The 26,672-nt window shown below is 47.2% G+C and overlaps 1 protein-coding gene across 1 annotated transcript; it reads left to right on the forward strand.

Moving 5' to 3' along the window:
- On the forward strand, positions 1 to 26,672 carry Egln3 (egl-9 family hypoxia inducible factor 3). Its single transcript, XM_005343737.1, is given in 5 exon segments — positions 1 to 711; positions 20,514 to 20,633; positions 22,028 to 22,164; positions 24,104 to 24,177; positions 25,191 to 26,672. Coding segments are annotated over 5 exon segments (1,059 nt in total). The 3' UTR covers positions 25,208 to 26,672.

Genomic DNA, 26,672 nt, shown 5'->3' on the forward strand with positions numbered 1-26,672 from the left:
ATGACGTTAAGGTCAAGGCGGGGCCTCCTCTTGTTCCTCCCTTGGCTGCGGCCGCCGTGGCGGTGCCTTTGCATCGCCAAAAGGGGCCCTCTGACTTCTCACTGGGCCAGTCCGGCGCTGAGTGGCGGAGCCGCACACTGCTCCCGCCGGTCTTGGAGCGGGACTCCCTTCTTCCCAGAGTTGCGAGCAACTTTCCCCGCCCCTGGAGCTAAAGTGGCTCGGGGACCGTGGCCGCCGCAGGTGGGTGAGCCCCGGGCCCGGCTCTCCGCATCCCGGCTGTAAGCTCGAGCAGCTCAAGCCCAAGCCCTTGGCGCGTGCACCGTGAGGGTCCCCCGCGTCGGCTCTGCAGGCGAGATGCCTCTGGGACACATTATGAGGCTGGATCTGGAGAAGATCGCCTTGGAGTACATCGTGCCCTGTCTGCACGAGGTCGGCTTCTGCTACCTGGACAACTTCCTAGGCGAGGTGGTGGGCGATTGCGTGCTGGAGCGAGTCAAGCAGCTGCACTACAACGGGGCCCTGCGTGACGGCCAGCTGGCGGGGCCGCGCGCCGGCGTCTCCAAGCGGCACCTGCGGGGCGACCAGATCACGTGGATCGGGGGCAATGAGGAGGGCTGCGAGGCCATCAACTTCCTCCTGTCCCTCATCGACAGGCTGGTCCTGTACTGCGGGAGCCGGCTGGGCAAATACTATGTCAAGGAGAGGTCCAAGGTAGGATGCGTGCGGGCGCTTGTGCCTCCTTCACTGGGTTGCAGCGAACTTTGGTTTATAACCAAGAAGTCAGTTTGCCTTATCTGCTCCCTCGCGTCCCCTCCACCTCCCGGCCCACCTCCTTAAGCAAAAGTCCACGTTAAGGGGCTCAGGTGTGTCGTGATGATGAGCTTCTGCTGACTCTGAAAGAATTGCTCTGGTTTTGGTGATGACCGCAGGACAACTGGCTTGTGGATGGAAAAGATATTCCAAACACTGCAACACACATGTCCATGATCCGAAGTGCCTGTTTTAAAGCCAACCCGGCATTGCCCTTCACTCTTAACCCTACTAGAGGCAAGTGCACTTTTTGCCTTGTGTGAGTTGGTTTGTAGAGTCTGGTAGGCTGGGAAGGAAGAGTTATATGTGGAACAGTTAAGACGCCACTTCTGCGTGCAGCCTTTGACCCCTGGCGCCCAGGATTCTCTTAGACCCATCGACCCAACTGAAAAGTCTCACCTGGTGCCGAGCCCTACGCTGTCACCTTTCTTTTCCTATAAACTCATGGCAAAGTCCACTCGAACAACCTGATAAGGACCTTGGAGAGAGTGGTGAAGTAGCTCTAGGTAGAAACCTTGTTTCTCTTCACAGAGCCGGATATGGTGCGGTGGGTGGTGGTGATTTATGTTGGAAACGTTTCCAGGTAGAGATTGGAAGGCAGGCCAATGGGAGGTGGAAGGGCTGAGACGGTGCACACCCATTGCTTTCGGTCGGTCTTGGCCACCTTGGCCTCTTCTTCCTTTAACACTAGTCAGACCCTCTTCCCAGGAGCAATTCAGAGTGATTTGTCCAGACATTGCTGTCTGGTCAAGAGACTCTCAGAATCATTGAAACTTGTCAAGTCCAGCGAGGCAGAGCCCACTAGCAACTGAGGGACCATGAGCCTCCTCGCCACTCTTTGATAATAAACATGAGGATTCCCAGTATAGGTTTGGTCATGGGATAAACTATTGTAGTCTTATTTGCCTCCCAAACTGGAAAGAGTATTCTTATTAAAAAGCAAGCAGTCCACTAGGAATGTCTGGAGGTGAAGGGCTGAGCTGGATGAGTAGCCTGAGGAGCTGAGAACTGCCATCAAGCTAGGAGGATGTGACCGGCCTGACTGCCAGACAAGTGTCCTCATGGACGCTTGGACCCAAAGTGAATCTTAGGAAAGTTTTGGCGTCTACATTTTAGTTTGATTTGGGAGTAGTTTGGAGTTAGCAGGACTCTGTTGAAGCATGATGGTAGAGTGAGTGTGTTTTTTTCTTCTTCTGTGAGTTTGGTGGTAGACTTGAAGGTCATCTGTGTTTTGCTCAGTGTTGTTTCTGCCCTAAATAACCTTGCTGATACCCCTGGGGTTAGCCTCAGATCGGGAGACACTTGGAGCTTTAACCTGAAGGCACAAATGGCTCTTTATCAAGTTTGTAAAGTTCCTAACAAACTTGGCTGTTAAAGAATTTTCCCTCGGTGGTTTAGGAATAAATTCCCCTCCTCTGAGAAAGACTGAAATTAATTGATAAGTCATGTCACGAATAGAGTTCAAAATTTATATTGCTTTGACTTAATGGATGACAGAGATCCCGAGCTAGAGTTTAATTCAAAGGAAATGAAAACAAAACAAAAAACCTTAGTCACCCAGGGTAAGGTGGCAGGCTCGGTGGACTTTTCAATCCCAGGTTCTCTCCTGGGCAGATGAAGTCTCTTGTCAGCTGCCTTGAAAAGGGAACCGGTCTTACCCCCCTGAAGAGGCATCTTTCCTTACCCAGATTCCAGCTCTCTCCTCTGTTCCTGGCACAGAGCTTCATCCATACCCTGTAGAAAGTCCACCTCTACATTGGGTTATTCCCTGACTAATTAGAACCAAAAACAAAAACAAAAAGCAACCAAAATACCAAATAAGCAAAACCCAAGCTTAACAATCAGTGTAGCTGTTTTCGTTTATTTGTTTGTTTGTTTTAAACTGTAGCACTTTGATTTACTTCTGTAAGACAGCAGCCTCCAGCCCCTTACTCCGAGTTCACTGGTGATACATTGTAAGAACATCCTGTCTATAGGGCCACACTGCTTCCTTTCAGTTGGCCTGTTTTCTTCCTTCCCCGTCCTCATTCTGCACAGCTTCCCACAGTACTGATACAGACAGACCTAGTTTCCTGCTTATAGTTTCAGGGGATTTTTTTTTCCATACAGAGAATTTGTACAGATCTTAAACTTATTTATAGCTTTTGATTGAGGGAATTTCTAACATATACAAATATAGATCGGCTAATATGAACTTCCACCAGGCAATTTTAGCAGCCTTTTTTTTTTTTGCTCTAAAGTGCACTTTAAATTTCTATGCATTGTGCTTATGAGTGCGTACATGCTCATTACGTTGTTTTTTTTTTTTAAACTGGACTTGTAAAGGTCATTGAATAATGTGAGTGGAATTGCAAAAATATTGGGAATAAACCAGAGTATTTACTGGACCTAAAATTAAAACTGTGGGAGAACTGTTAGGTGGTACCTTTCCCTTCAAAAGTAAAAGTTGTTATTGGTTAGAATTTGTCTGCTTTTCCTTTGTTGAAGCAAAGTGGGGTTTGGAGTTCCCCTGGGGAAAGCAGATCCCCATTGTGCCCAGGAGCGTGGCATGGCGCCCCCTAACCTCAAGTGTGGTCATTGCTTCCAGCAAGCATGGGTTATCTGTTGCTCCCTCCTGGAGATCTAGACCACATCCAAGATAAATACTGCTTATAATTTGCTCCCTTTTCTTTGGCTGCCTAGAGCTTGCAAATGGCTGTTTTCCAGAGAACGTGTAATTTATAGAACCGAATGTCCCTTTGCCTGAAGCACCAGAGTTGGGAACACTAGCAATAATAAATACCTTTTACCGAGCAGTGTGCGCTGCCCGGCCCCTTTCTCAGCACTGAGCTAATGTGCTGACCTTACTTGCTCTTCTCTGCAGCGGTCCTAAAGGAACTGAGCACCTAAGTAATAGACCCAGGGCTTCTCCCAATGAGGGCAAGAGGCAATTTCCGAAAGAGTTCGGGAGTGAGGCTTAGCATTGGTAAGCCTGTGGCTTTTGAGAAGTCGCTTAGATCTTATCCAGTGTAAAATAATAATAACATAAAGACTTTGGGAGAAAAGACTTTATAATCCATGTAAAATTCTTAGAATTTCTAGTCTTTGTCCTTGTTTAAAGGCTCTGAGTGAGGTGTGAGATTCCAGACTAGATTCGTCTGACTGAGTCTGTGTTCTTAACCATCAGGCTTTTCCATTTAACGCCCCAAATGTGCATGTGTGTCTGTGGGTTTCTGTGCAGGACCCGTGTGAGCCAGCTTACACTCATAAATACAGGTGAACTATAGAATAGTCTAGTTCATAGTTAACTATGTCTTAGGCTATAACACACACACACACACACACACACACACACACACACACACACACGTTGAATGAAGTGGATCAGTCTAATGCCTTTGAAGGTATGAAGTTCCGGGTTAGATTTTCCAGTGCTGTTTTTAGGGAAGTATTGCTAGGGCAGTTATTAGGACCCTGGCGAGAGCATCTGTGGACCGTGGTGGTGACAGGGTTTGTACTGTGTGCAGACAGGCCAGCCCTTCCCTGGAGACTATGCAGAGGGCCGATGAAGCAGCAGGAAGTCGATGAATCAGAGAAAGTACAGTGCACTGTGGTGGGCTTGCTCCCCATCGTGGAGCAGCTGTTTGGCCCACCCTTCTGGTAGCGTTCAGAACACCCGCCCGTTACTTAGTGGAACTCATCCTAGCTGGAAGTGACTCTAAGCAAAGATGGGATGAGGTACTGTGCCGATCAGATATCTCTCAGCACACAAGCACAGGAAAAGCAATCAGGAGTCTCAGAGGACCAGGGCCGTGAACATGGACCCTCATATCCAGCTGTGCTCACTCGCTGAGTTTCAAGGCCTTTCTTTTCGCTCCTCTGCTTGTGCTCTGTATTTCTTCCCTTCTCTTCTTCTAGCCCAGCGTTTGCTGCTGTTGTACACACATGGTGTAAGGTTATGCCTTACAATGGCCGCTTTAGGCCAAGATGGACGGAGGCCAGAATTCAAGTTTCCATTGCCCTGGAGAAAGCCTGCTTGTCTTCACCTTAGCTAACTTTGGGGCCCCGTGAGCCCTGGTTGGGGTGACGGAAGCCTGTCGAAACGTGTATCATGAATGTGATTGCCAGAGCCCACGGCAGGCGTGATTCTTAGAGAGCAGAGGTTTGCCTGTGGCGTCTCTACAGTTACCTTCAACTGTTTCAGGAAATCATTTCTACAACACAGCCTCAGTGAGACGGAAGCCTATTGTCGGTGAGGGAGCGAGCATTCACGGTCTACAGAGAAGTACGCCATGTGGCTACTCAGGAGTCTTCCCTGCTCGTGACTGAGCTAGAAATCAGTGGGCATCGGGTTAGTGTTTTCTCCAGAGGGTAGCTGGTGTCTGGTTGCTCTGTGGCAGGCCTTAGTGTGAATGGGTAGGCGGAAGAGGAGTGGAGTACTTAGAAAGCCCAAGGACTAAGGTGAGCGCGGATGTAGCAGTCAGCACAAGTGTAACTGATGTCACCCTGACCATCTTTAGTCTGGTTTTCTGATTGGAAAGCCCACCCTTGCATTCTTTAGTCTTGTTTTCTTTGGACTGTTATCCGAGGCAGAATTGGATGGTTCTCTGTGAATTTAAGGCCAGCCCAGCCTACAAAGTGAGTTCCAGAATAGCCAGCGCTAGCTACCCAGTGAGATGTCTCAAAAATATTTTTAATTATGTGTGTGTGCACATATCTGTGTGTGGGTGTGTGCAGGTGGCCTGTAGGTCAGGGGTGCCATTATTTCCTGGAGTTGGATTACAGGTAGTTGTAAGCTGTCTTATGTGGGTGATGGAAACTGATCTCGGGTCCACTGCATGAGCAATATCTGCTCTTAACAGCTGTGCCATCTCTCTAGCCCCTAGTGGATGTCTGTGTGTGCGTGTGTGTTTGTGTGTGTGGGGTGTGTGTGTGTGTGTGTGTGTGTGTGTCTGGCCTCTGATTGAGCAAGAAAGTTTTCTTCCAGGCGAGGAAGGACACCTTGAGCAGCTCCTTGACAAGGGGCTAAGGGGAACAGGTGCCTCACAGAGAGACCTTAGCTGGTTGGCACTGGGTCACGTGGCCCAGGACTAGCTGGTGAATTCTACCACATGAATTCAGTATTTTATTTGAAAACGATAATCCCCTGTAAGGCAGAATTATGTTGTTTATATCTGTAACTGGCTCTTGGATGTCAGGAGACATTCCTCTTTCTGGCAGCTTAAGCGAAATTTGCACATTCTCTCCAATTCCCGACACTGGTTAGGAAAACTAGTTTTTCATAATAACGATGTTAGCTTTGCATCCCAGAAAGGTATCCTGTGAGCATACCATATATGGGAGACATGCCATGAGGCCTGAAGACTTGTCCCTAGCAGAGCTGTCTGGTGAGCATCCTGAAGCCCCTCGGTAGGATGTGTCCTCTAGGACCAGGCTCGGAAGGCTTGGTCAGTTCGGCAGTGCTGCTCTTGGCTGAAGTCTCTGGTGCTGGGTAAACAAAAGACATTTGACTCGGGCCTATCGAAGACCAAAGAGTAGTGGACAAGTTAGTACTGTGGACAAGGCTGTTGGGTTTTTTTTTTTTTTTTTTGGGTTTTTTGTTTTAGTTATTTTAGCCACAGAGATGATTCCCTTGTAGCAGGACTTTGTGGCCATTGACTAACCCTGGTCTGCGAGATACGTGTCATTTCTCTCTGGTGTTTGTCAAATGCACATGTTGTGATGGTAATGATAGCTCTGATGTGTTCTGCTGGGCATCTGCCAGGGGTGCCTGCCCAGTGGGTGGCTGAATCCAGAAGCGCTGGAATTGCAAATACAACAGACAGATCATTTTATGATGCCAGACTAAAGAATTCATCTTTGGCAGATGGCCAGGAACCATTGATTTGGGCTTGGATTCGTGGCTCCGTGGGTTCTTGCCAAGTAAGATCACTGAGCTCGGTTAATTATACATAGGATTTGTACCCCCTTTCTCTCAGTTATTTCTGTCCTAAGCCAGTGCCGCGTTTGCTTCACTTTGCCTCCTCTTGTGATACCGAGGTGTGGATGAGTTTCTGCCCCTAGTTCTGGTAAGCTGGGAGTCCCTTCTGTGCCCCTCTTTTACCCAGCCTTACCCGACCCCCCGTGCTATCCTGTAAAATGTAGCCTCTCAGGTTTTAAAGTGGGATTTATTTGGCCCCTTGCCCAAGGTTCCCTATGCTCAGAACGGTGTTGAGGCATCCTTGTTTTAAGTCAAGCCAGTTTTTGATTCTTTAGAAGGCACATTGGTAACGTTACCCGAGTTTTAGAGTGAATGCATGCTGTGGCATGGCGGACCGCCCCCCTCCAAATGTGCAGGTGTGAGCACCTGGCCCTGAGCAGCATGGCTTTGCAGATCTGCAGAGCCCTCGCAAACGGGAGCCTGGCTGGAGGTAGTGGGTCACTGTGGGCCACTGGAGGAGGCTCTTGGGAGCTGGTAGCCCAGCCTCATCTGCTGTGTGCTCCCAGCTTCCTGGCTGCAGGCAGTGGAGCAGCAGCCTCACACACATGCCTTCTTCCTTCTCTGGCCAAGCTGGACTGCATCCCCTTGGGTTTAACCCAACACGAACACTGCCTATGTTAAGTTGCTTCTTGTCGGGTATTTGGTCGCCCCAACAAGAAAACTAACCAAAGCAGCGCATCGTTCTCACTGAAACAGAAATAGCCCCCCCCATGTGTATAATTAAAGGACGTGACAGGAGTCTTGATTTTATGCCACTTGGAAGACAATGGGACACTTAGCCCCGAGTGCCACTACAATCCAGGGCTGGTTTTAATGGAGAACTCGAAGTGTTTCAGGATGCCGCTTGGAGGTGTAGTTTGCATATCGCCCTAAGCTCGCCCCTGGTATTCACTAGTGAACAGCAAAGATGGCATTCAGGTACCTGCCTTCTATACATCTTCATCATCAGTGACTGCGTCCGAAACCAACCCTTTCCCTCTCGGCAGTTAGATGAGTTTTTAAAAAACACATCAACAAAAATGTACCTTTCATATTCACGCTGTTTTATGGAATAATTTGAGTGGCTTGAATGGATTCCTTTCAACCACGCAGGCAGGAGGCCCCCACTAATCGTGTCTCCATTTTTAGAAGCGTGGTAGTCACTGATGCTATTCCCTCCCTATTGTCCACTGTCACCACCCTTTGGACTTCTTGCTGAGTCAGAGGGGTCTTTCTTTCTGACCTCGTCTGACCCTTTCACACTTCTTCTCCCCCCACTGCCTTCTTCGTGCACCCTGACATGCTAGAAAGGGATTTGTCAGGCATGACCACCTAGCCTACTCTTCAGCACCCCATGCTATGTAGTGCCTGTCTTAGGAAGCCAGTTCTCTGTTCCCTGTAAGTCAACAGGTGGCACAGTCTAGATTGCCCCAGGATGTTTATTTGGTTGCTTGTTCTGCCTCCCTTTAATTTAGAAGTTCCTGAATTCAGAGGCCTCTGCACTTTGTGTATATATTTTCTTAAGATTCTAGGTGGTTGGCTTCATTTCATCTTTGAAAGGAATTTTGAATTCAATGAATGTCAGAGTGTCTTCAAAAAAGGAGGAGGAGGAGGAGAAGAAGCACATATATTTGTTAGGAGTAACTGGGTTTGTACCACAGTCTTTCATTGGACAAGCGATGCGGGGCCATTCCAAAGGAGAACCTTAGCTTTATAAATTATTTTCTCTCATTGGGAAATTCTGTGCCACACCTAGAACCTGGCCGCTTCTCCACAGATCTGCCTCAGAGACACGAGTCACCCAGACCTGAAACTTAGATTCCTCAAGTTCTGGTCCTAGCTCAGCCCCTGGCAAGGCAGCCTCTAGAACATCTCACACTCCTTTATGAGTGAGTTAGGTATTAATGTATACATTTTAAATTAAACTTGGGTGTTATCTGTTATTAGACACGAGAATGGAAACCTTACACTTGATTTCATCTCATTGGGCTCTTGGGCAAGTCTATTCTCTGAGCCCATTCTCTGCATCTGTAGGACGGGTACGATATTACATCTCCTTCCAAGAGTATAAGGAGTTAGACGAAAGTGGAGACTAGATTTCCCATCGAAAAGGAAAATAGTTGATTCCTGAGGCCAATCCACTTGTTCCTAGAGGCAGACCCCAGCCTGGCAGGACAGCCGACCTCAGAGGCAGACCCCAGCCTGGCACAACGACAGCCGTCCTCAGAGGCAGACCCCAGCCTGGCACGACAGACGTCCTCAGAGGCAGACCCCACCCTGGCAGGACAGCCGCCCTCAGAGGCAGACCCCAGCCTGGCAGGACAGCCGTCCTCAAAAGCAGAGCCTCTGCTGGAAAGAAACAACTGGGTGCTTCCTGCCTGCTGTGGGACCTGACAGAGCAAACCCTTGCAGAAATACTCTGGGAGCCTTCTCACTTCCTGCTCTCTACCCAGGCTCCCTAACTAGTGCACTGCTGGCTGCGTTTCATCTTTGCACACTCAGCACGGTTCTGACACAGAATAGTCGTGGCTCTCAGGAACTCAGGGCTGGTAGCACCCTTGGCTCTAAGCACAGTTTCTTGGGTTTCTGTAAACCTCCTGAGTCAGAAATGCCTCCCTCTCTGGGTGACTCCCTGACATGCAGAAGTTTGAGAGCTACCATGGGAGGTTCATGAGGTATGGTGTTGGTATTTTCCTGGTCCCTCTGTTAGCAAGAAAGTTAGAGTTCAGTTGATGGAACGCTCACCGATTGGTTTGTTGCTAAAGCCGATAGGGACCAAGCATTTTTAATTTACTTGTGAGATTTTTGGGGGAACAACCATGCCTTACATGCCTATAGCTTTTCTATTATTTGGGCCAATAAACTCCATTTTCCAGAACTATAATGGGGATGAAGCTTGGAGCTGCTGACTTCTTCCTTTTCTAGTGAGTCAAGGGGAAGCCAGTCTTAGTGAGCACAGGTTAGGAGAGCGAGCGAGAAGAAAGATTCATGGTCACGTTGATGATTGAAAGTCTGAACATTGTGACTTGCAAGCAGTTGAGTCTCCAAAAAACGAACATCCATATATTCCAACTTTGGACACCGCTTCGGAGCCTGGAGTCTCTGGTCCTCTAGCTATAGATGGCGGGAGAAAGCCAAAGTTTGGGACTCTCTGCCCTGAAATCTCTTGCCTGGGATCGAAGGTATGATTCAGTAGAAATCAGGGTGTGGCTGCCATTTTGCTTCTTCCTGCTTAGGTAAGGATATCCTCGATTTTTCCATTTGGGGGTTGGAGACTGTGTTTGGTAGGTAATTCCAAAGAACTGAGAATCCTTCTTTAATTGTTTTTTTTTTTTTTGGTCTTGTTTGTTTTGTTTGTTTGGAGACAGTCCAGTTGCCTAGGCTGCCTTGAACTCACTGTTAGCTAGGGAGGCTGCCATTGAACTCCGGATCCTCTCCACTTCCAAAGGGCTAAGATTACAGACTTGCCCCCCCCCCCCCCCCAATAGCCTGCTTCTTCGTTCCTTATCTTGGAACTGAAGGAAGGTAGTTCCACTCCTGGGCCCTCTATAAACACTAGCACCTATTCCAGAAAAACATTTTTCCTTGTATTTTGGAAGCGGTGCTGAGTGGTGGGAAGATGACCGCGCTTTGGAATGCAGGCTCACCTACCTCGCTTCGAAAGATCCAGCACCTCCCTGCAGTGTCTCTGACTCTCAGTTCTCACGTTTGTTTGGGGTTTTGTTGTTTTAAGACAGGTCTTGCTATGAAGCCCAGGTTGGCCTTGAACTTGTGGCTCTGCACCTCATGCTCTGCTAAGCACAAGTGTGTGGGATCATATCTGACGGTTCCCTACTCTTGTCAGATGGGGCCCGGAGTCGACTCCGAGGAGCTTCCAGACAACTGAATTAACTGCTCGATGTGGAGCCGACACACTCATCTCTACCTTCCTCGCTCCTCAAAGCTGTGGGGGCATCTTTCCTCCTTTCTGCTCCCCACCCCTGCCCGGCCACAGATCCTCTGGCTGTCCATCTCTCTGAGAAGCCCCCCCCCACTTCTACCCCAGTGGAAGATCTTCTGGATGCCTGCCCTTCTTTAAGCCAGCAGTCTGCATCGGGTGAATTCTAATTAACGTGACCCTAGACGTCCTGCATCTCGTGCATTCTAACTAATGTACTAGTGGCAGAGTTCAACTGTCTCCCCAACTAGCTTTGTGCCCGAGTAGGGAAAATTGATCTCTTCCCTGGGATTCTTTTACTGGGTGTTTCTTGTTTCCTTACCAGGTAAAAATGAACTTTTGTATTTCCTTTAAATTTATTATTTTTTTTTCTGGGTAGACCATTTATCATCTGACTCTGAAGCCAGTCTGGGACCCATAGCTTGTACTGACATAACCTGAGACAGGAAGGTGCTAGAAAGAAGGCCTCAGCATCCCAGAACGTGGAAGGACACAGGCTGTGGACTGGCTCTGGTCAGGATGGGGGGAGGGACGGGACGGGGACGGGAAGACTGGTGTGGAAGAGGCTGCGGGGCAGCAGTGACCTGATGGTGAGGTTGGCTCTGCTGAAGGGTGGCACAAGACAACAGCTTGACCAGTGTTGTTTTGCTACAAGATTTAAGGAAATTTCCTTTGCTTTGGACTCCATCTTCAGCTTGCAGTTCACAGACAACTTCAAGCACACTCATCCTTGGTATCTTTTGTAAAAAAAATTTTTTTTTATCGATGGTTGTGGCCTCTTGTGACTATCTGACTATCTATCGATCGATCGATTGATCTATCATCTATCTCTATGGAAAAGGGTGAAATGAATACAGTTGGCTCCTCTGTATCTTTAGATTCAATCATCTGGGTAGGACATACTGGGGAGAGATTGGTCCTGCACTTAACATATCTTGATCTTTTTGCTATTTCCTAAGCCATAGTTTGTCAGCTGTTTGCACAGCATTTACGATCTAGCGGGTGTATGGGAAGGTTTGGGTAGTCCATATGCGAAAAGCCCACCATTTTATATGGAAGACTTTGGGGTACTGAAGAGTTTAGTTCCCTCCAAAAGTCTGGAGACCAGCTGGTTAGTCTTTCACCTTCGAGAGGGTTCTTGTTTGGCTTTGAATTTCAGCTTCACATCTTCAGCCAGTCTGACCCAGTTCAAATACAAATCACTAAACTCCTGTGTGCCCCCATTTCTTCTTCTGTGAGGAGGAGTGCCCTCCTGATGGGGTCACACGAGAATGCTGCAGCATAGAACCCATTGCTGGCAGGGACACCGTGAGAGCTCAGTCTGAGCGGCTGGGCAGTGGTTAAGTGTGAGTCCCGAGTTTCCTGACTCCTATGCCTTTTCAGCGGAGTGTGGTTTCTTTCACTTAGCAAATGCATTTTCCTAGGCACGGAAATGTGAATGGAGGCCTCTTCTGTCTAGTAAATGTTGCTTCAAAGTGTGTGTGTGTTTTTTTTTCCAGGACATATTTGATCTTGCTTTTCTGTGTTATCTATTAATAAAGTCTTTTCTTACAGGTTGCATTTAAATCACCATGAATCCCTTCACGTATGTTGGAATTAATTTAAGACAAAAGCATAAAGAGGCCCACACACAATTTTCTGGGCAATCAGCTGTCACAGGTTCCCTTATTGTGTGTGGTCTCTGGGGCGCTACGTTTGATTTTTCCGATAAGTCTGTTTTCTCGTGTTAAGGAAGTTAAACGCTGCGAGTCCCTCTCCCCATCCCCCACCCGCGCATGGCCCGCTGGATGACTAATGTATTTGTTCCCCAGGGATACGTGGTAGCCTCTAGGTACACAGGATAACCAGGGTTAATGACTCCCTCTGCGAGTGTGTGAGCAGCGTGACTGAGACACAGCTTCTGCTCACCTTCCCAGGAGCCGGGCGGTGAAACAGGTCCTGTAGGAGTGCCACCTGGAAGTGGGCAAAGGCCTTGGGAAGGAAATGGTTAACGGCCTGCCCTGCCCGACTGTCCACCAGCCTGCTAGAGTGGCTGATTTTGTCATTGTCAAGGAGGAAGCCCCTGCCGAAAGCCTTTCTCTGGTGGCTGGGGCACGATGGGGGAGGAGCCAGGGCTCCCCAGAGTCTGTTCCCTCCTCTGGCTGCCGGCGGTGTGCTTGGGTGTGGGCTGGCTGCCACCCTCACGAAGCGCACGTAGCCCTGTCACTCAGTCATCTCTCAGCTGGCCTGGAGCCAGGCCTCCACGGGAAGGGCTGCTTTCCCAAACCCAAGCAGCCTGCTTCGATATGTGGATGTTGCCAGGCCTGTTTACTGCGCCTAATTGCAGGACTTAGCTGAAGCCCCTTCAAGCCAAGGAATTAGCTGCAACCTAGAAAGGAATGACAATCGTCTCTTAAAGTCCTGGCCTTCTGAGAGTTTGATTGACTTCTTGGGGCGGGGGAGTGACTCTCTCAAAACTTTGTGCATATGTTGGGGACCCTCTGGACTGGAATCTTGACCGAATACTTTTGGATTTTACAGTCCTGTGGTCATCTGTGCTTTTGTGCAGCCTTGTGGGCATATGTGTGTTGTGTGGTGGATGTGTATGTGCCCACCTGAACGCTTCCTCTTAGGGTGTGGGATGGGAGCCCATTCCTTAACATAAGGATCTCAGAAGACTCCGGGACCCGGTACCTGGGACTCTATCATCAACATCTCAGAACAACTAAGTAGAAGGTTATCTCCTGCATAGTCCCTGCTGTTTATTGGTATGACCTAGAAGCTGGGGCCAAGTTCACCCAGGAGAGGCTGGGATGTGAAGATGGTGAGCTCTCTGCCCGATCCAGAACAGGAAGGACAGGCAAACCCACTCCGCTGCCATTTATAAATCCCGTTTGCAGAAGTGCTCAAGTTCCTTCTTGGTTGTGCAATTCAGGTGGAAGGGCACGCACGCCATCACGCTGCCCTGGTGGCGAGGTTAATGTGTAGCACAGTACCCTGGGTGTGTGGGTTCAGGGAAAGGCATCAGCGTTGGTGTGAACGTGGAGCCAGTGAGGAAGGCAGGTGTCGTTTTCTGCGTGAAGCTAGACCAGTGGGAACAGGAGGGATTAGAAATCTGTCATTCTCTGGGCTCTGTCATCTTGACACTTTGGGAAGGAGAGTGGGGAGATGGAACCACGCTACTGCCCACCGAAACCACACTTTGTTTTCTCCCTCCTTCCATTCTGACACATTGGTCTCTAACCAGAGGCACCCGGACCCCGGAAATAGAAGGGCTTGTTCTTAACCATTGATACAGATAACAAGCAAGATGCTAAGACAACTCAGGACAGCGGGAGCCTCTGCCTACCTTTGTTCTCTAAGTGCTTGAGTTACCTATAGCTCCTTTCTTTACTGTGCTGGGTGGTTAGAATAGATCTGTTAAAAATTCTAAAGCTGGGCCAGTGAGATGGCTCACCTGGAAAAGGAGCTTGCTGCTGCCAACCTGGCCATCTGGGCTCAGTCCTTGGGAAACCACGTAGTGGAAGGAGAGAAACAATTCCCACAGGTTGTCATCTGGTCTGGGTGCTGGGGTACAGGGAATGGCATGTGTGGAAACGTGTCTGCCCTCCCCAGCACACACATTCACATGATAGTAAATAAACAAGTTTAAAACCCCACCCTCCAATGCTAAAAAACAAAACTAACTAACTAACTAACTAAAACACTTTCAATCCTGTTTCTTCACACACCCAGTCCTTGCTTTTTGCTCAGTTTCATGCTGGCTCAGTTGGCAGCTCTTGTGGACTTTATGCTGGTGACCTTTTCTTGAACTTAGAAAAGGTTTTGTGTGACTGTTGGCATCTTTTGAAGAAGCCTTTGCGCCTCCCCTCCCTCCCTCCCTCCCTCCCTCCCTCTCTCTCTCTCTCTCTCTCTCTCTCTCTCTCCCTCTTTCTCTCATGTTTAGGCACATTCATGCCATGGTGTGCCTTGTAGAGGTCAGAGGACCACTTTCGAGAGTTCGATTTCTCCGTTCTCCACGTGTGTCCCCAGGATAGAGCTTGGGTAGCCTGGCTTGGTGGCAGGCACCTTTTCCCACAGTGTCATCTCATCAGTCCATGAAGCAGTCTTGAGCCATGTATGTTGTAGGAACTTAATCTTGGTCTCCTTGAAGCACACAAAGCCGTGATGGAGGAGAAGGGGACTGGGGGGCTAAAGCCGCAGTTCCGGTCAGCTTTTTTATGCCTCTGCATTTAATTTGCCATGGATATTTGGAGTTCTACTCATTGTCAGAGCCAAATAGAGAACGTAATTTGACATGCTGGCTTCAGCTGTCTTTAACTTAAAAAAAAATACATTTAAGAATAAAACTTGCAAAAGACTCTTTCTCTTCTAGTTTGTTGGTTTGTTTTTCCTCACCTTTACTCTGGTCTTTGTGTTTGGATGCTTGCATAAGGCATTTGAATATCTAGAGATTTTAATTTTCCTTTTTAAAATGGGAGCGATTCCAGCTCAGAGCTGTTGGTAGACCCTGTAGGCCCCCGTGCAGTCATTCGTCACCTTTTCCCACCTCCATGTGTCACCTTATGGGCCCTGCCCAAGCAGGTGCCTTTACCTGTGCAATGCACGAAGTGTTACAAAGGTAACTGGCTGTTCACTGATCACATTCATTGTGTGAGTTAAAATATGTGCTGAGCATAAACCACTCCAAAGCATTCTCCCCAAGTACTGACTTCCATTCCGCCACCCTCAGACCCCACAGACACTGCTGCCACACGGTACCTAGGCTCTTGCCACCTGCTTCAAGCCAGAGAACCCAGCTGTGACTTTCGCCCACTGGGCTTTGTTCCAGGCGAATGAAGATGTGTGCTCTCCTGTATTTTCTCCTCACTCGTGACACAGGGAGTTCTCCGTGTGGCTGTGCCTTAGGGTAGAGAGGGAAAGAGGGAAAGGGCCTCCGTTGTCCTCCATACCAACGGAAGCAATCCCACATCTTCCACCATGCGTTTGACTTGCATTATCTACTTCCGTCCGCTTAAACCCATTTTTACAGATGAGTTAGCTGAGGTCCTGGTGACCCTATTTCTATCGAGCCTGTGCTGCATTCCCAGAATTCTGTGCGCAGGACCTGTTCCTTCTCTCTCCCCACATCGCTGCCCTGCACTCCTCTTCTCCGCCCTCTCCTTCTCTGAGACAGGGTCTCCTTAACAAAACCACTTTTAATTGAACAAATCCTAGGGCCAGAAAAATGGTTCAGGGCTGACAGGTGTGTAGCTCTCGTGGTGGACCTGCTGTTTGATTCCTCGCACCCAGGTCCATCTGCTCACAGCTGGAAACTCCAGCTTCACTGGCATCCAATGCCTCCTGTTTTCCGCAAGTGCTGCCCCGTCACCCCCATGTACACATAACTAAACAATAATATCAAATCCCCCAGAGAGAAGAATTAAAAAAAAACAAATTTTTAAAACATGTTCTAATATTTCTGTGTAGCGACCAAGAGGTCAAATTTGCTAGTAGCTGAAACTTTAAAGCCTGTTCAGTCAACGTCTTTAAAGTTCTGCCCCTCTTGGCTTGGCATTTTGTTTTTAAGGTTGTCCAAACTGATCTAAAACGCGGGATCCTCCTGCTTCAGCCTCCCTAGGAACTGGGGTAACAGGTGTGAGATACCACGTCAGGCTTCTTGACTAATCGGAAACAGTATGTGTATACCAATGATAAATTTTAAACATGAAATGATCCACTTTTAAAAATTTTTATAAAACACCATTTTGCATTTTGTAAAGCTCAAGATATACTAAGGAATCTGACTCCGAAGTCCTGAACAATCAACTACATTTTCACAAAACACAAGCCATGACTTCTTTTGTTTTCTTTTCGAGGGGCTGGGCATCAAACCTCCGCAGTCATGCATGCTGGGTGTGGCTTGACTGCTTGGCGCGTGCGCGCGCACACACACACACACACACACACACACACACACTGCCGTCTGCAGTATGCTTTCTTGGGAAATGCCAAGTTTTCTGTAATCTGTAAGTGATCTAAAAACGATCGCTAGTGCTGCACAGTCGGACAGTAAGGCGGTTGGTGCCGGTTAGAAGGTTAGAACGCTGGACCTGGACCGTGTCTACAAACAGGCTGAGGTTCAAGCTTTCCAGCAGCCAGTTGGGGCCTTGGAGTGGAAATCCAAGGCTTGACCTCTGAACTTGGTTCCTTGTTTGTTTTTAAAATTCTCCCGCGGCCCTCACACAGGCATGATTTTCCTTTCTGCTATCGGCGTTTGTAAAGCAGATTTTATGCTTGGATCCTGCTGTAGGTTTTCTGTGTTTGTTCTCTTCTTCTTGCTTGAACGTGACCATGGAGGTGTCTGAAGCACATATCTCTGGTGCGGAGCCAGCTCGGAACACCTGGTTCGTTCCTCTCATTTCCTGTTGCAACAGAGCTGTGGAGAGGCCTCTGGGGATGGGGGTTTGTGCAGGGGGCCAGCGCAGGGAACGAGGATGCATGAGACAGTGTGCGGAATCAGAGGGCTTGTTGATTCATCTGCAAACCAGGACTAGAACAAGGTGACAGTGGCTGCCACCGAAGGGAGACTGATGTGCTTGCTATAAAACTGCCGTGGATTTCAAGTATTGGTCAGGCCAGGAAGTTTTTGCCAATAAAAAGCCTATAATAAATAAGATGCCTTCCTGGTGAACATCAGTGTTGATAACCATTAAACGACTCTAGCTCAGTTCCCATAAAACAATAAAGTGTTGGAGCGTTTCCCTCCATTCGGCACTCTAGATCTTTCTACAGACTTGATGAGGCTTAGATAACAGATCCGATAAACCCATTAGTTTCCGGAGCCCATTACTGCCCTGCGCACAAATTGGCACAGACTTGTTGACCCGTCACTGAGGTTTGCCTCTCAGCACACCCTTAGCTTCATGATTGGAGATCCTGGCAAGGACCTGCAGACAGTTGGGAATGTGTCCGAGCCAAAACCCGTCTCCTGTCTCCTCTGGCACTCAGCCAGAAACCTCAGTGGTACAATTGGTTAGCAAGGTTGCGGCGGGACATTTGAGCGCCCTGTGGTTTCCTTCCATTGTTTCAAACGTGATTCACATGGTTTCTGGAACCAGAGAGAGGGTGAATTTCACTCTGGCCAGAAAAATGATCTCTTCCTTCCCTTAAACACATGGATGCTCATGGTTACAGGGGTGTCCTAGTGGTAAGTCCTTAAGGGAGTGTGCCAGCACATTCTCTTTGTATGTTCCATACTTGAAACAATTAGTGGAGGATGCGTTCATGGGAACTGTCATTATTTCCTGCTTTTATTTCAAGCTGATGTTCTAAAGCGGCTTCGTGCTTCTTGATGCTCTAGAAGACACTGTTGTTCTTCCGGGGCGGTGAACTTAGATCCGAGCCTTTGCTCTTCTTGGACACTGGAGAACTGCATTAATCACTTATCTCATCGCTGTGAAAACGCCTGACAAAAGCCACTCAAGGAAGGGAGGATTTAGTTTGTCTCAAGTCCCAGGGCATAGTCCACTGTGGCAGGAAGTAGCTGGTCACATTACAGCCCCAGGCAGGAAGCAGAGACAGGGGGATGCTGATGCTCAGCTCCTCTTTAGTTTAGCCTGGTACTTAGGACAGTCTCCCCACCTGAGTTAACTAATCTACAAACTCCGTCTCAGACTTGCTCAGAGATCTCCAGGGTGATCTTCCATCCTGCCAAATGGTCGATCCGTATAAACCATGTAACCTGTGCTCCTCATCCCAGGAAGGAGCCCAGGCTTACACAATCGGTTACAGATGAAGTAGGTGGCAGGCATCCAGACCACTGACCTCTCCTAGGAGCAGAGCTATTGTGGAATGCCGCTATAGCACCAGCTGAAGGCAGCTTGCTTTTCTTTCTCTTTTCTTTTCTTTTTATCTCTCTTTTCTTTCCTTCCTTTTTTTCTTTTGTAAGGTTCACTCAGTAGGGAGAGACTGGGATGGCGGGGAAATGGGCAAGTAACCGTGCCTGAACGACTTTCAGTGTTGACCCCTGCACACCCGACAGGTGCCTGAACACATAGTAATTCCTGTGTGCTCTTCCTCTCTAGCCAGGCCGTTCTGTCTGCTCCTAATCACCTTTCCTCAAACCACCATCTATCTGGTGGTGCCATCATTTGTCAAATCCTTATTACAGTGACCTCCAAATCCCACTTTCAGGGAGATGCCTAGGCTAACAGACTAACTTCAGCTCTGCACATGACATCACAGTGACACTTGCAAGCAAGCTGTGGGATTGCTAGCTGCACAGAGAAGTAAAGTATGGGATATCCTCTGATTTAAACTTCAAGTTCCTTGCAAAGCAGGCCACTACTCACCTGCTAGCTTGCAATGTGTGTGAGGCCCAGCTCAGCTCTGTGTTTTCAGGCTCAGTTGGGAATCAGCTCACTTGTTGAACCATCGGTGGCTTAGTTTGAGGTTGTACTCGGCTAGTCGGTCCTCTTACTCATGAAGTAACCTTGCCTATTTCTTAGGGACTATTAAACCAGACCCCCCAAGTATGTCTGAAGATAGATTTTCAAAGCAGAAGAAAGATCCAGGTAGCATGGGATCGGGCTTCACAAAGAACCATTCATAAGTTTGTTGATATACTTGTCAACTTTCAGCGGGCAACTTCTGTGTGTCGGGAACTCATTAGATGCTAAGATCACACTGGTAAACAAGATAGGGAAAAGCTTTTGGCCCTCATTTATATTACCAGTTCCAATATTTTCCTTAGCTATCCCAAATCCCTATAAAATATTTTTAAATTATAGTGCTGTCTTGCAATGAGAATATGTTTTTATTTTGTTTCTTTCCCCCATCTCCATTATATTTCCATCGTGAAACTAAACGTATATAAGTCTGTAATTATAATTCTCAGGATTTTTTCTACGTGGCTTTCTACTTTCTTCTTTCAGCTTGTGAGTGTGGAGGTAGCACTTAGACCAAGGAAGAGGACCTCAGATTATGGCCTGGTTTGATAATCATCAAGAAGAACATAAGAGGGGGCTAGAGAGATGGCTCAGTGGTTAAAAACACTGGCTGCTCTTCCAGAGGTCCTGAGTTCAATTCCCAGCAACCACATTGTGGCTCACAGCCATCTATAGTGGCATCTGATGCCCTCTTCTGGCATAAAGGCATACATGCAGATAGAATATTCAAATAAATAAACAAATAAATCAATCTTTAACAACAGAAAAAAAGAACATAAGAATTAAGGACTATACTTAATATATGTCAAAGACGTCTCCCTGTGTTATTGGTGTTGAGTGATTAAGGCCTAGCTTCCCACTGAACCCTTTACTCCCTTTAGAATTAGGCGTAATCTCTTTGTAAGAAAAAAAGCATGGTTCCACAGTTCAGGGCGCTGCTAACTGAGCACAGTTCCTAAGCTGCACACCAAAGGTTCTTTGTTTTATCTTTCCTCTCACTCCCCAGCCTCTTCTTTCCTTCTTCTTAGAGGTCTCCCACTTCCCGCCTTCTTGCTCCAGCTTGAGTCCTGTCATTGTATCCACTTGTGCACTATGCCGGCTCTCTCATCTCAGGATGCTGATCTTGTGGGGCTAGAACCGGAACCTGGAACCTGTGTGTTCAAAAACTGCTAGAGGAAGGCAAGCATCTTGTTGATGATGTAGATGCGTGTCTCTAGAAGGTTCTCAATGTTCTAAAGCGCACTTGCCCTGCACCTAGTCCTAAGGCACGGCCTGCCTGATAAGCTTTCATACCAAAGGTTGCCTTGTGCTAATTTTATGTTCCGACAGTAATCCAGAGTTATGTACTATATACGTCTGCTGTACGATGAGGCTATTTAAACTTTTTTTAAAAAACAGTATCCTTACAATGTCTCCGCAGGCAATGGTGGCTTGCTATCCAGGAAATGGAACAGGTTATGTCCGCCATGTGGACAACCCCAATGGCGATGGCCGCTGTATCACCTGTATCTACTACCTGAACAAGAACTGGGATGCCAAGGTACTGTGGAATAATGGGGAGGGTTGGAGTGGGTTATATATGCCATAAGAGTGCAGATAGGGCTGTCCTGGGAGGAGCATGCCACTTCCAGTTAGATAAAAATATTCAGGTTAGAGTTTCTAATAGTCCGTCCCCACTGTTTTATTTTTTACCTTTCCCCTACTTGTGGAATTAGTACCAAAGCTGATGAGATAAGGACAGTGGCTATAAAGTTAATTTGGTGGGGGGGGGTGATTGTGAAGGTCAAGGGTTAATGAGGGAGGTAATTTAACACTGGGGTGCAGAGCTGACATGGTTCTCAGCTCAGCATATGATGTACACCTCCCAGCAGCAACACTGAGAGAGCGCCACAGAAACAGAAGAGTGGGGTCAGTCTGTCCCTGACACGGATGCCCACATTGTCCTCTTTCTCGGGATGATGTGTCCCACAGGGAGCCATTTGTCATAGCTTGTGAATGGCAGAGGTCGTATGGCTTATTTTTGAATGGTAGGTGGTAGAGAGGGAATGGATTGAGATGTGAAGTTGGTGTAGCGTGGCCAGTCCCTTGTATATTCTCTGAAAGTTAAGAATAATTTGGGAGTCTGGGAAACCAGAGGACTTAGAAGCTTGTTTAGACTGGAATTCTGTGCATGTGTTTGCTGTTCGTTAGTGCAGGCTCGGCTGTGGTATCGTCTGTAACAATGACTCTCTCGTATTCGGCAGTAAGACTGGAACAGTTCCGTTAGAGCTTAAAATTATCTTTGGGGATGCTATGGTGTGCAGAGTATTGCTCCAACAATAATAAACAAGGAAGAATGAAATCAATGAATATTTGATCTTCTGCCCGTGTTGGAGGCGGGTGGTGTAGAAACACTGATGTGTGAAGTCTGATTCCTACTCCGATGCCTGTTCCAGGAGGGCAGTCGGTTGTTCGTGTGAAAAAGTGTAGACGGTGTGGTGTGAGATCTAGGGAGTGGTCCGGCCAAGGCGGTCAGATGGCATTTGAAGAAGTCAGAGGCGCACTATAAAGTGTTAGTGCAAGGACGCTGCCTGTGATGAGTGCTTAGACTCGGTATTTGATGGCGCTATGAAATTGTTAAGGATTTGTTTGCTTGCTTTTTGGGGCTGAAGCATCCTGACACAGACAGTTTTGTGTGAGGCCCTCTGACCGTGCACTGTTTAGTGCTGTGGCCCTCATGGCTGTGTGAGATGCTGGGCTGAAGTGGATGAGGAGCTGGTGTAGCTAAGTCTGAGATAAGTTTAACTGTAAAGTATGAAGGGAGTAAATACTTGGGGGTCAGAATCCACTTAAAGTGAGGTAGATGAGGTGTTTCTCTTTGATAGTGTGAACGTAATCTTGCTGGTACACTTCCTGTGAGAGCAGGAAATAACCATTCCTCTTCTTGGCCTTCAGTTACATGGAGGGGTTCTGCGAATATTTCCAGAAGGGAAATCATTCATAGCGGATGTGGAGCCCATTTTTGACAGACTCCTTTTCTTCTGGTCGGACCGCAGGAACCCACATGAAGTCCAGCCCTCCTATGCAACCAGGTAAGAGTCACAGTTCTTCTTCCAGAGCATGTGTGAACCTCCAGTTCCCTGAGAACTCCTAGAACTTATGTCTTATACTAGGAAGTGCTGGTCACACCCCAAAACTGATAGGTAAGCCTGTTTGGAGTGATAGAAATTGAAGGGGCTCTTTAGGATTCAGTAATCTACAAACATAGCCATTTACAAATAACTATTGACTTATTTTCTGTGAGTTGTGCATACTGGTCTCGGTTCCTTAGATACCTTTTCCTTTCCTTCTGTCCTTCCCTCCGTCCTCTTAAGGAAAAAAAAAAGTTGCTTGGGCACACTCTTGTAATACCAGCAGTCAGAAGTGTAAGCAGGAGGATGGAGAGTTCAAGACAATACGAGCAAAGTGAGACCTAGGCTCAGAAACATCGAGGGCCAAACAACAGCAACAAAGCCTAATGCTGAACTAGCCCTGGTCATCAAAGTTCTGCTTCTTCGATTAAACTTGGTTTGTCAGTTTAAGCAAGGAAAGAACCTTGGGAAAGGAAAGAATCATTTGTTCTGAATTCATTTCCTTTTCACTCTTTTTGTTTGTCTGGACTAACATCTGTGTCATAACAATTGGAGTTTTAGTCCCGCTTGCGCCATCTGTTCATCCATTCAACCATGGGTTTTTGAGACAAGGTCTCATGTCAGGACGACCCGGAACTCACTCTGTAGCAGAAATGACCTTGAGTTTCTGATCCTCCTGCCTCTACCTCCTGAGTGCTGAGATTATAGGCATGTGCCATTGCATGTGGTTTTTGTGGGGCTAGGGCATTATGCGCCCTGTGCAAGCACTCTGTGAACTGAGCGACAGCCCCGGACCTACAACTGAATGTTTTAAAATCTTTCCTCCCTCCCTCCCTCCCTCTCTTCCTCCTTGGCACATTGATGCACAGGTTTTTAGAGTCACTGAATATTCTAGAATTATCTAATTTAATCTAGAAAGCTCTGATAAAAATACTTATGTCTACCTCCAGTTCTCCCTTATCTCCCACCAAGAGCTGTGGGCCCGGAGAGCACAGAGCCCTGCAGAGTGGGGCTTGTCTGGAAGTAGCAGCGAGGTAGGGAGGAGAACCTTGTAGAAGCGCAGCGCTAAACCTTCACAAGCTTAGCTGTGCCGTAGGCACAGCCCTCTAGACTCTCCAATCCGAGCCCAGAGACACAGGTTTGGTCACACTGTAGCGTGCTCTGCACAAACAGGTCACTAGTTCTTTCCGCTGAAATCCACTTTGGCTTGTTTTGTGGGGCTCAGGGTTCTCTTCTTTCCCAGTCCCATTGTGACCAACTTCAGAGGGAAAATATCAGCAAAAGTGATTAGAAGCCCTTGGGATTTTTGTTGGAAATCTTAATGGAAATTTTATGACTAAGAATAAATATAAAAGTCAAAGTTTTAAAAGTCCATGCGTGAGATGGATCCAATTACAGTGTGTCCCGTGGATAGGACAAAGCCAGGGGCGGTGGAAAGCGTGAAGGCGTCAGTGCTGAACTGTACCGTTTACCAGGGTCTAAAACTAAAGAGAGCAGGCCTTGTGTTGGAAAGAATCTGTGACTTGTGAAAGCTCCTCTCAGATGTTACCTCCCCTGCCCTGGTCCCTTCCCAGGTCTTGAGCCTCTCTCCTCCAGTCCTTTCTGTGCAAACTGCACTTCCCCATGGCATCCTTCCTCTAAGAATCGCCCACTGGGGACTGAGAGCCTAAGAGGGGGAAATAGTGACAACATCATTAAATTCCCAGCACCTGGCATGTGCCCGGAACCCATGTGCTATATGACATTTATGTAGAATTGAACCCAGAGGAAATGATTTGAAATTAAAATAGGAGCGGACTTCTGATAAGAGGTGGTTTTACAAATGGTTTTAATGTGAGTAAAACCAGAGTAAGTTTGAAGACTTTGGTGTTTTCTAATAACATGGGCTTGTCTTTCACAGGTACGCTATGACTGTCTGGTACTTTGATGCTGAAGAAAGGGCAGAAGCCAAAAAGAAATTCAGAAATTTAACTAGTATGTATCTGATCATTTTCTATGACTTTGTTTTTTTCTGTTTTGCAATACGCTGTTTAATCTCAGTTGTAACTTAGCTTCATATATAATGATATCTGAAACATTGGCCTTCATGCTCTTTAAAAAAAAGAAGGAAGTGTGGGGGTCATTTCCCCTCACAATATCAAATTTTGTTGATGAATTTAGCATTTATACAGAAAATATAATGGATCCTAGCTCCAAAAGCTAACTTACATTGATACGGGATTTGACTCAGTCTAAATTATAAATATGTATATGAAAGTGGGCTCTTGCCAAACAGCTGTGACAACATCATTCCTGTCACCTCCATCCCGTATTTATAAACCACACTTCTCAGACTTAGTGGCTCTAAGCTGAGCATTGCAGAACAGCACTTTAGAGGCCAAGACAGGCAGAGCGTGAGTGTGAGGTCAGCCTGATCTCTCTACTAAGACCATGTCTCTGACTCCCCCATGAACTGCCTCCCCAAAACATTGTACAAGAGCAGTAATTCTGCCTGGTTGGTTTATGAAAAAGGTAAATGCCTGACCCTCTGAATGCAGGAAATGTTGCACCTCTATCCTCCTTGCTAGTGACTGCATGCCTAAGATGTCTTACAGTAAGACCTGTAGATGCAGCTCAGAGTAGAGGGCCTGTCAAACACATGGAATGTCCTGGGTGCAGTCTTCTGCACTGACAGACAAATAAAAGTATGTTTTCATAAAGACATGGGTGTAGCTTTACCTCACTCATAGGTGTAGAGATACCTATCAAATGCCAAGGAAGACACCTTTTCAAAGTTCTGTCAGGAATCTCAATCTGCTTATAAAATGGGACACTGTTTAATAGAAGAGTGTGTGCTTAAGTGTGTGTGTGTGTGTGTGTGTGTGTGTGTGTGTGTGTGTGTGAGGATAGAGAGGGAGAGAGAGAGACTTGGTGACATAATTCATCAAATTGACTTTCTAATCTCTCTCTTTTTCTTCTCCTTTTCTCTCTTGCCACCACCACCCCAGGGAAAACTGAAGACTGACTGGCTGTGAAATCCGCTGGCTTCATTCATTTAGTAATGGTTCCTGAAATGTCAAGAATCCAGAACCAAAGAGTCTGTAAACCCCCTACTGCCTCATCATTCACATCCCTGTCTTGTTTGTGGTACTTCGTGTTTTCTTGCCAGGACTGAGTTGACCTTCAGACCCCCTTTGCCGGATGAACTCATGAGCTAACTCTAGAAATGTCCTCATTGGCCAGCGGTCTAATAGATAAGTTTGGGGATCCGGCTGCTGAGAGGAGACCCAGGAGACCCCGGAGTGATTCTTATTTGCACTTTATGTATATTTCCTGATTTGAAAGGAGGAGGATTGCAAAACACATTGGTGACAGACGCCACAAAGAGGCACCCTTGAAACCTTAGCTGCAAGAAACAGAGAAACATATCATCTCAGCAATTTCCAGATGTTAGCCCGAGACTGGACAGTTACAACAACCTAATGACATTATTACCTCTAGAAAGAGCTGCTGTCATCGTGATCAATTTATAAGCATCCCACGGTGGAACCCCTTCTTCCTGGCCCTACAACCTGGACTTTCTTGTTGAAGATGACAACTCCGTTAGTTTTACTTCTTACTTGGAGAACCTAATTATGCAGAGAATAAAACTGGCCATGTAGTTTGGGTTGTTTTTCTGGCATTAAAATTGGAAGTTAAATCAAAGGACAGAAAAACTTCTTGGTAATTCAGCATTAGCTTCTTCTGTCCACTGTCTGGGCAGAGCAAAGCCTAGCGCTACCCAATACCCATGTACACGGTGAACAGGTCAAAAAGGAAGATGTGATCGGAAGCGCAGGCTACCCCTTTCCACCATTCATCATTAGCAACGACAAAGAACAGTGTGCTGTATTCTTGAAAGAGATTGGAAATAAAAAGATCTCAAAGCCGTTAGAGTTCTGCCAAGTTGTCTGCCCCTGCCAATCATTCTTTAGCCACCTTGAACCTTGAGAGCCACTGGTTGGTAGTGCGGCCAGACTCGTGGATGCTGCTTCCTCCAGAACTCCACATCAAGCACCTGTTTTGTAAAAGTTATCCATCCTACTTTTTGCTTCTACCTCCCCATCTCTCAGATCTCTGTAATTTCTTGCTAGAATCCCACGAGCATCACAGACCCGGAAATGTTTTGTTTCATCGTGTTCAGATGTACAGACTTTCCAAGAAAGAAGCTGGTATTTTTCCTTTGATCATTTTGGAAAGTGTCAAGAAATTCCTTCCCACCATGCTCTGTTTTATTTTATTTAGTATTTTTCACCTTCTAACTTACAATGTCATTTCCTTATTTATTATGTCTATTGTCTTGTAGCCTATGGCATCTAGAATGTTAAGTACAACGAAGACAGGGACTTTGTACGTGTTTGATCAATGCACCATACTCCCAGCACCTGGCCCAATGCCTGGCATATAGCAAGGGCTTAGTAAACATGTGTTCAATAAACTCGGCCTCCTCT

Source organism: Microtus ochrogaster, chromosome 1 (genome assembly GCF_000317375.1).
Source record: "Microtus ochrogaster isolate Prairie Vole_2 chromosome 1, MicOch1.0, whole genome shotgun sequence".
Classification (NCBI taxonomy): domain Eukaryota; kingdom Metazoa; phylum Chordata; class Mammalia; order Rodentia; family Cricetidae; genus Microtus; species Microtus ochrogaster.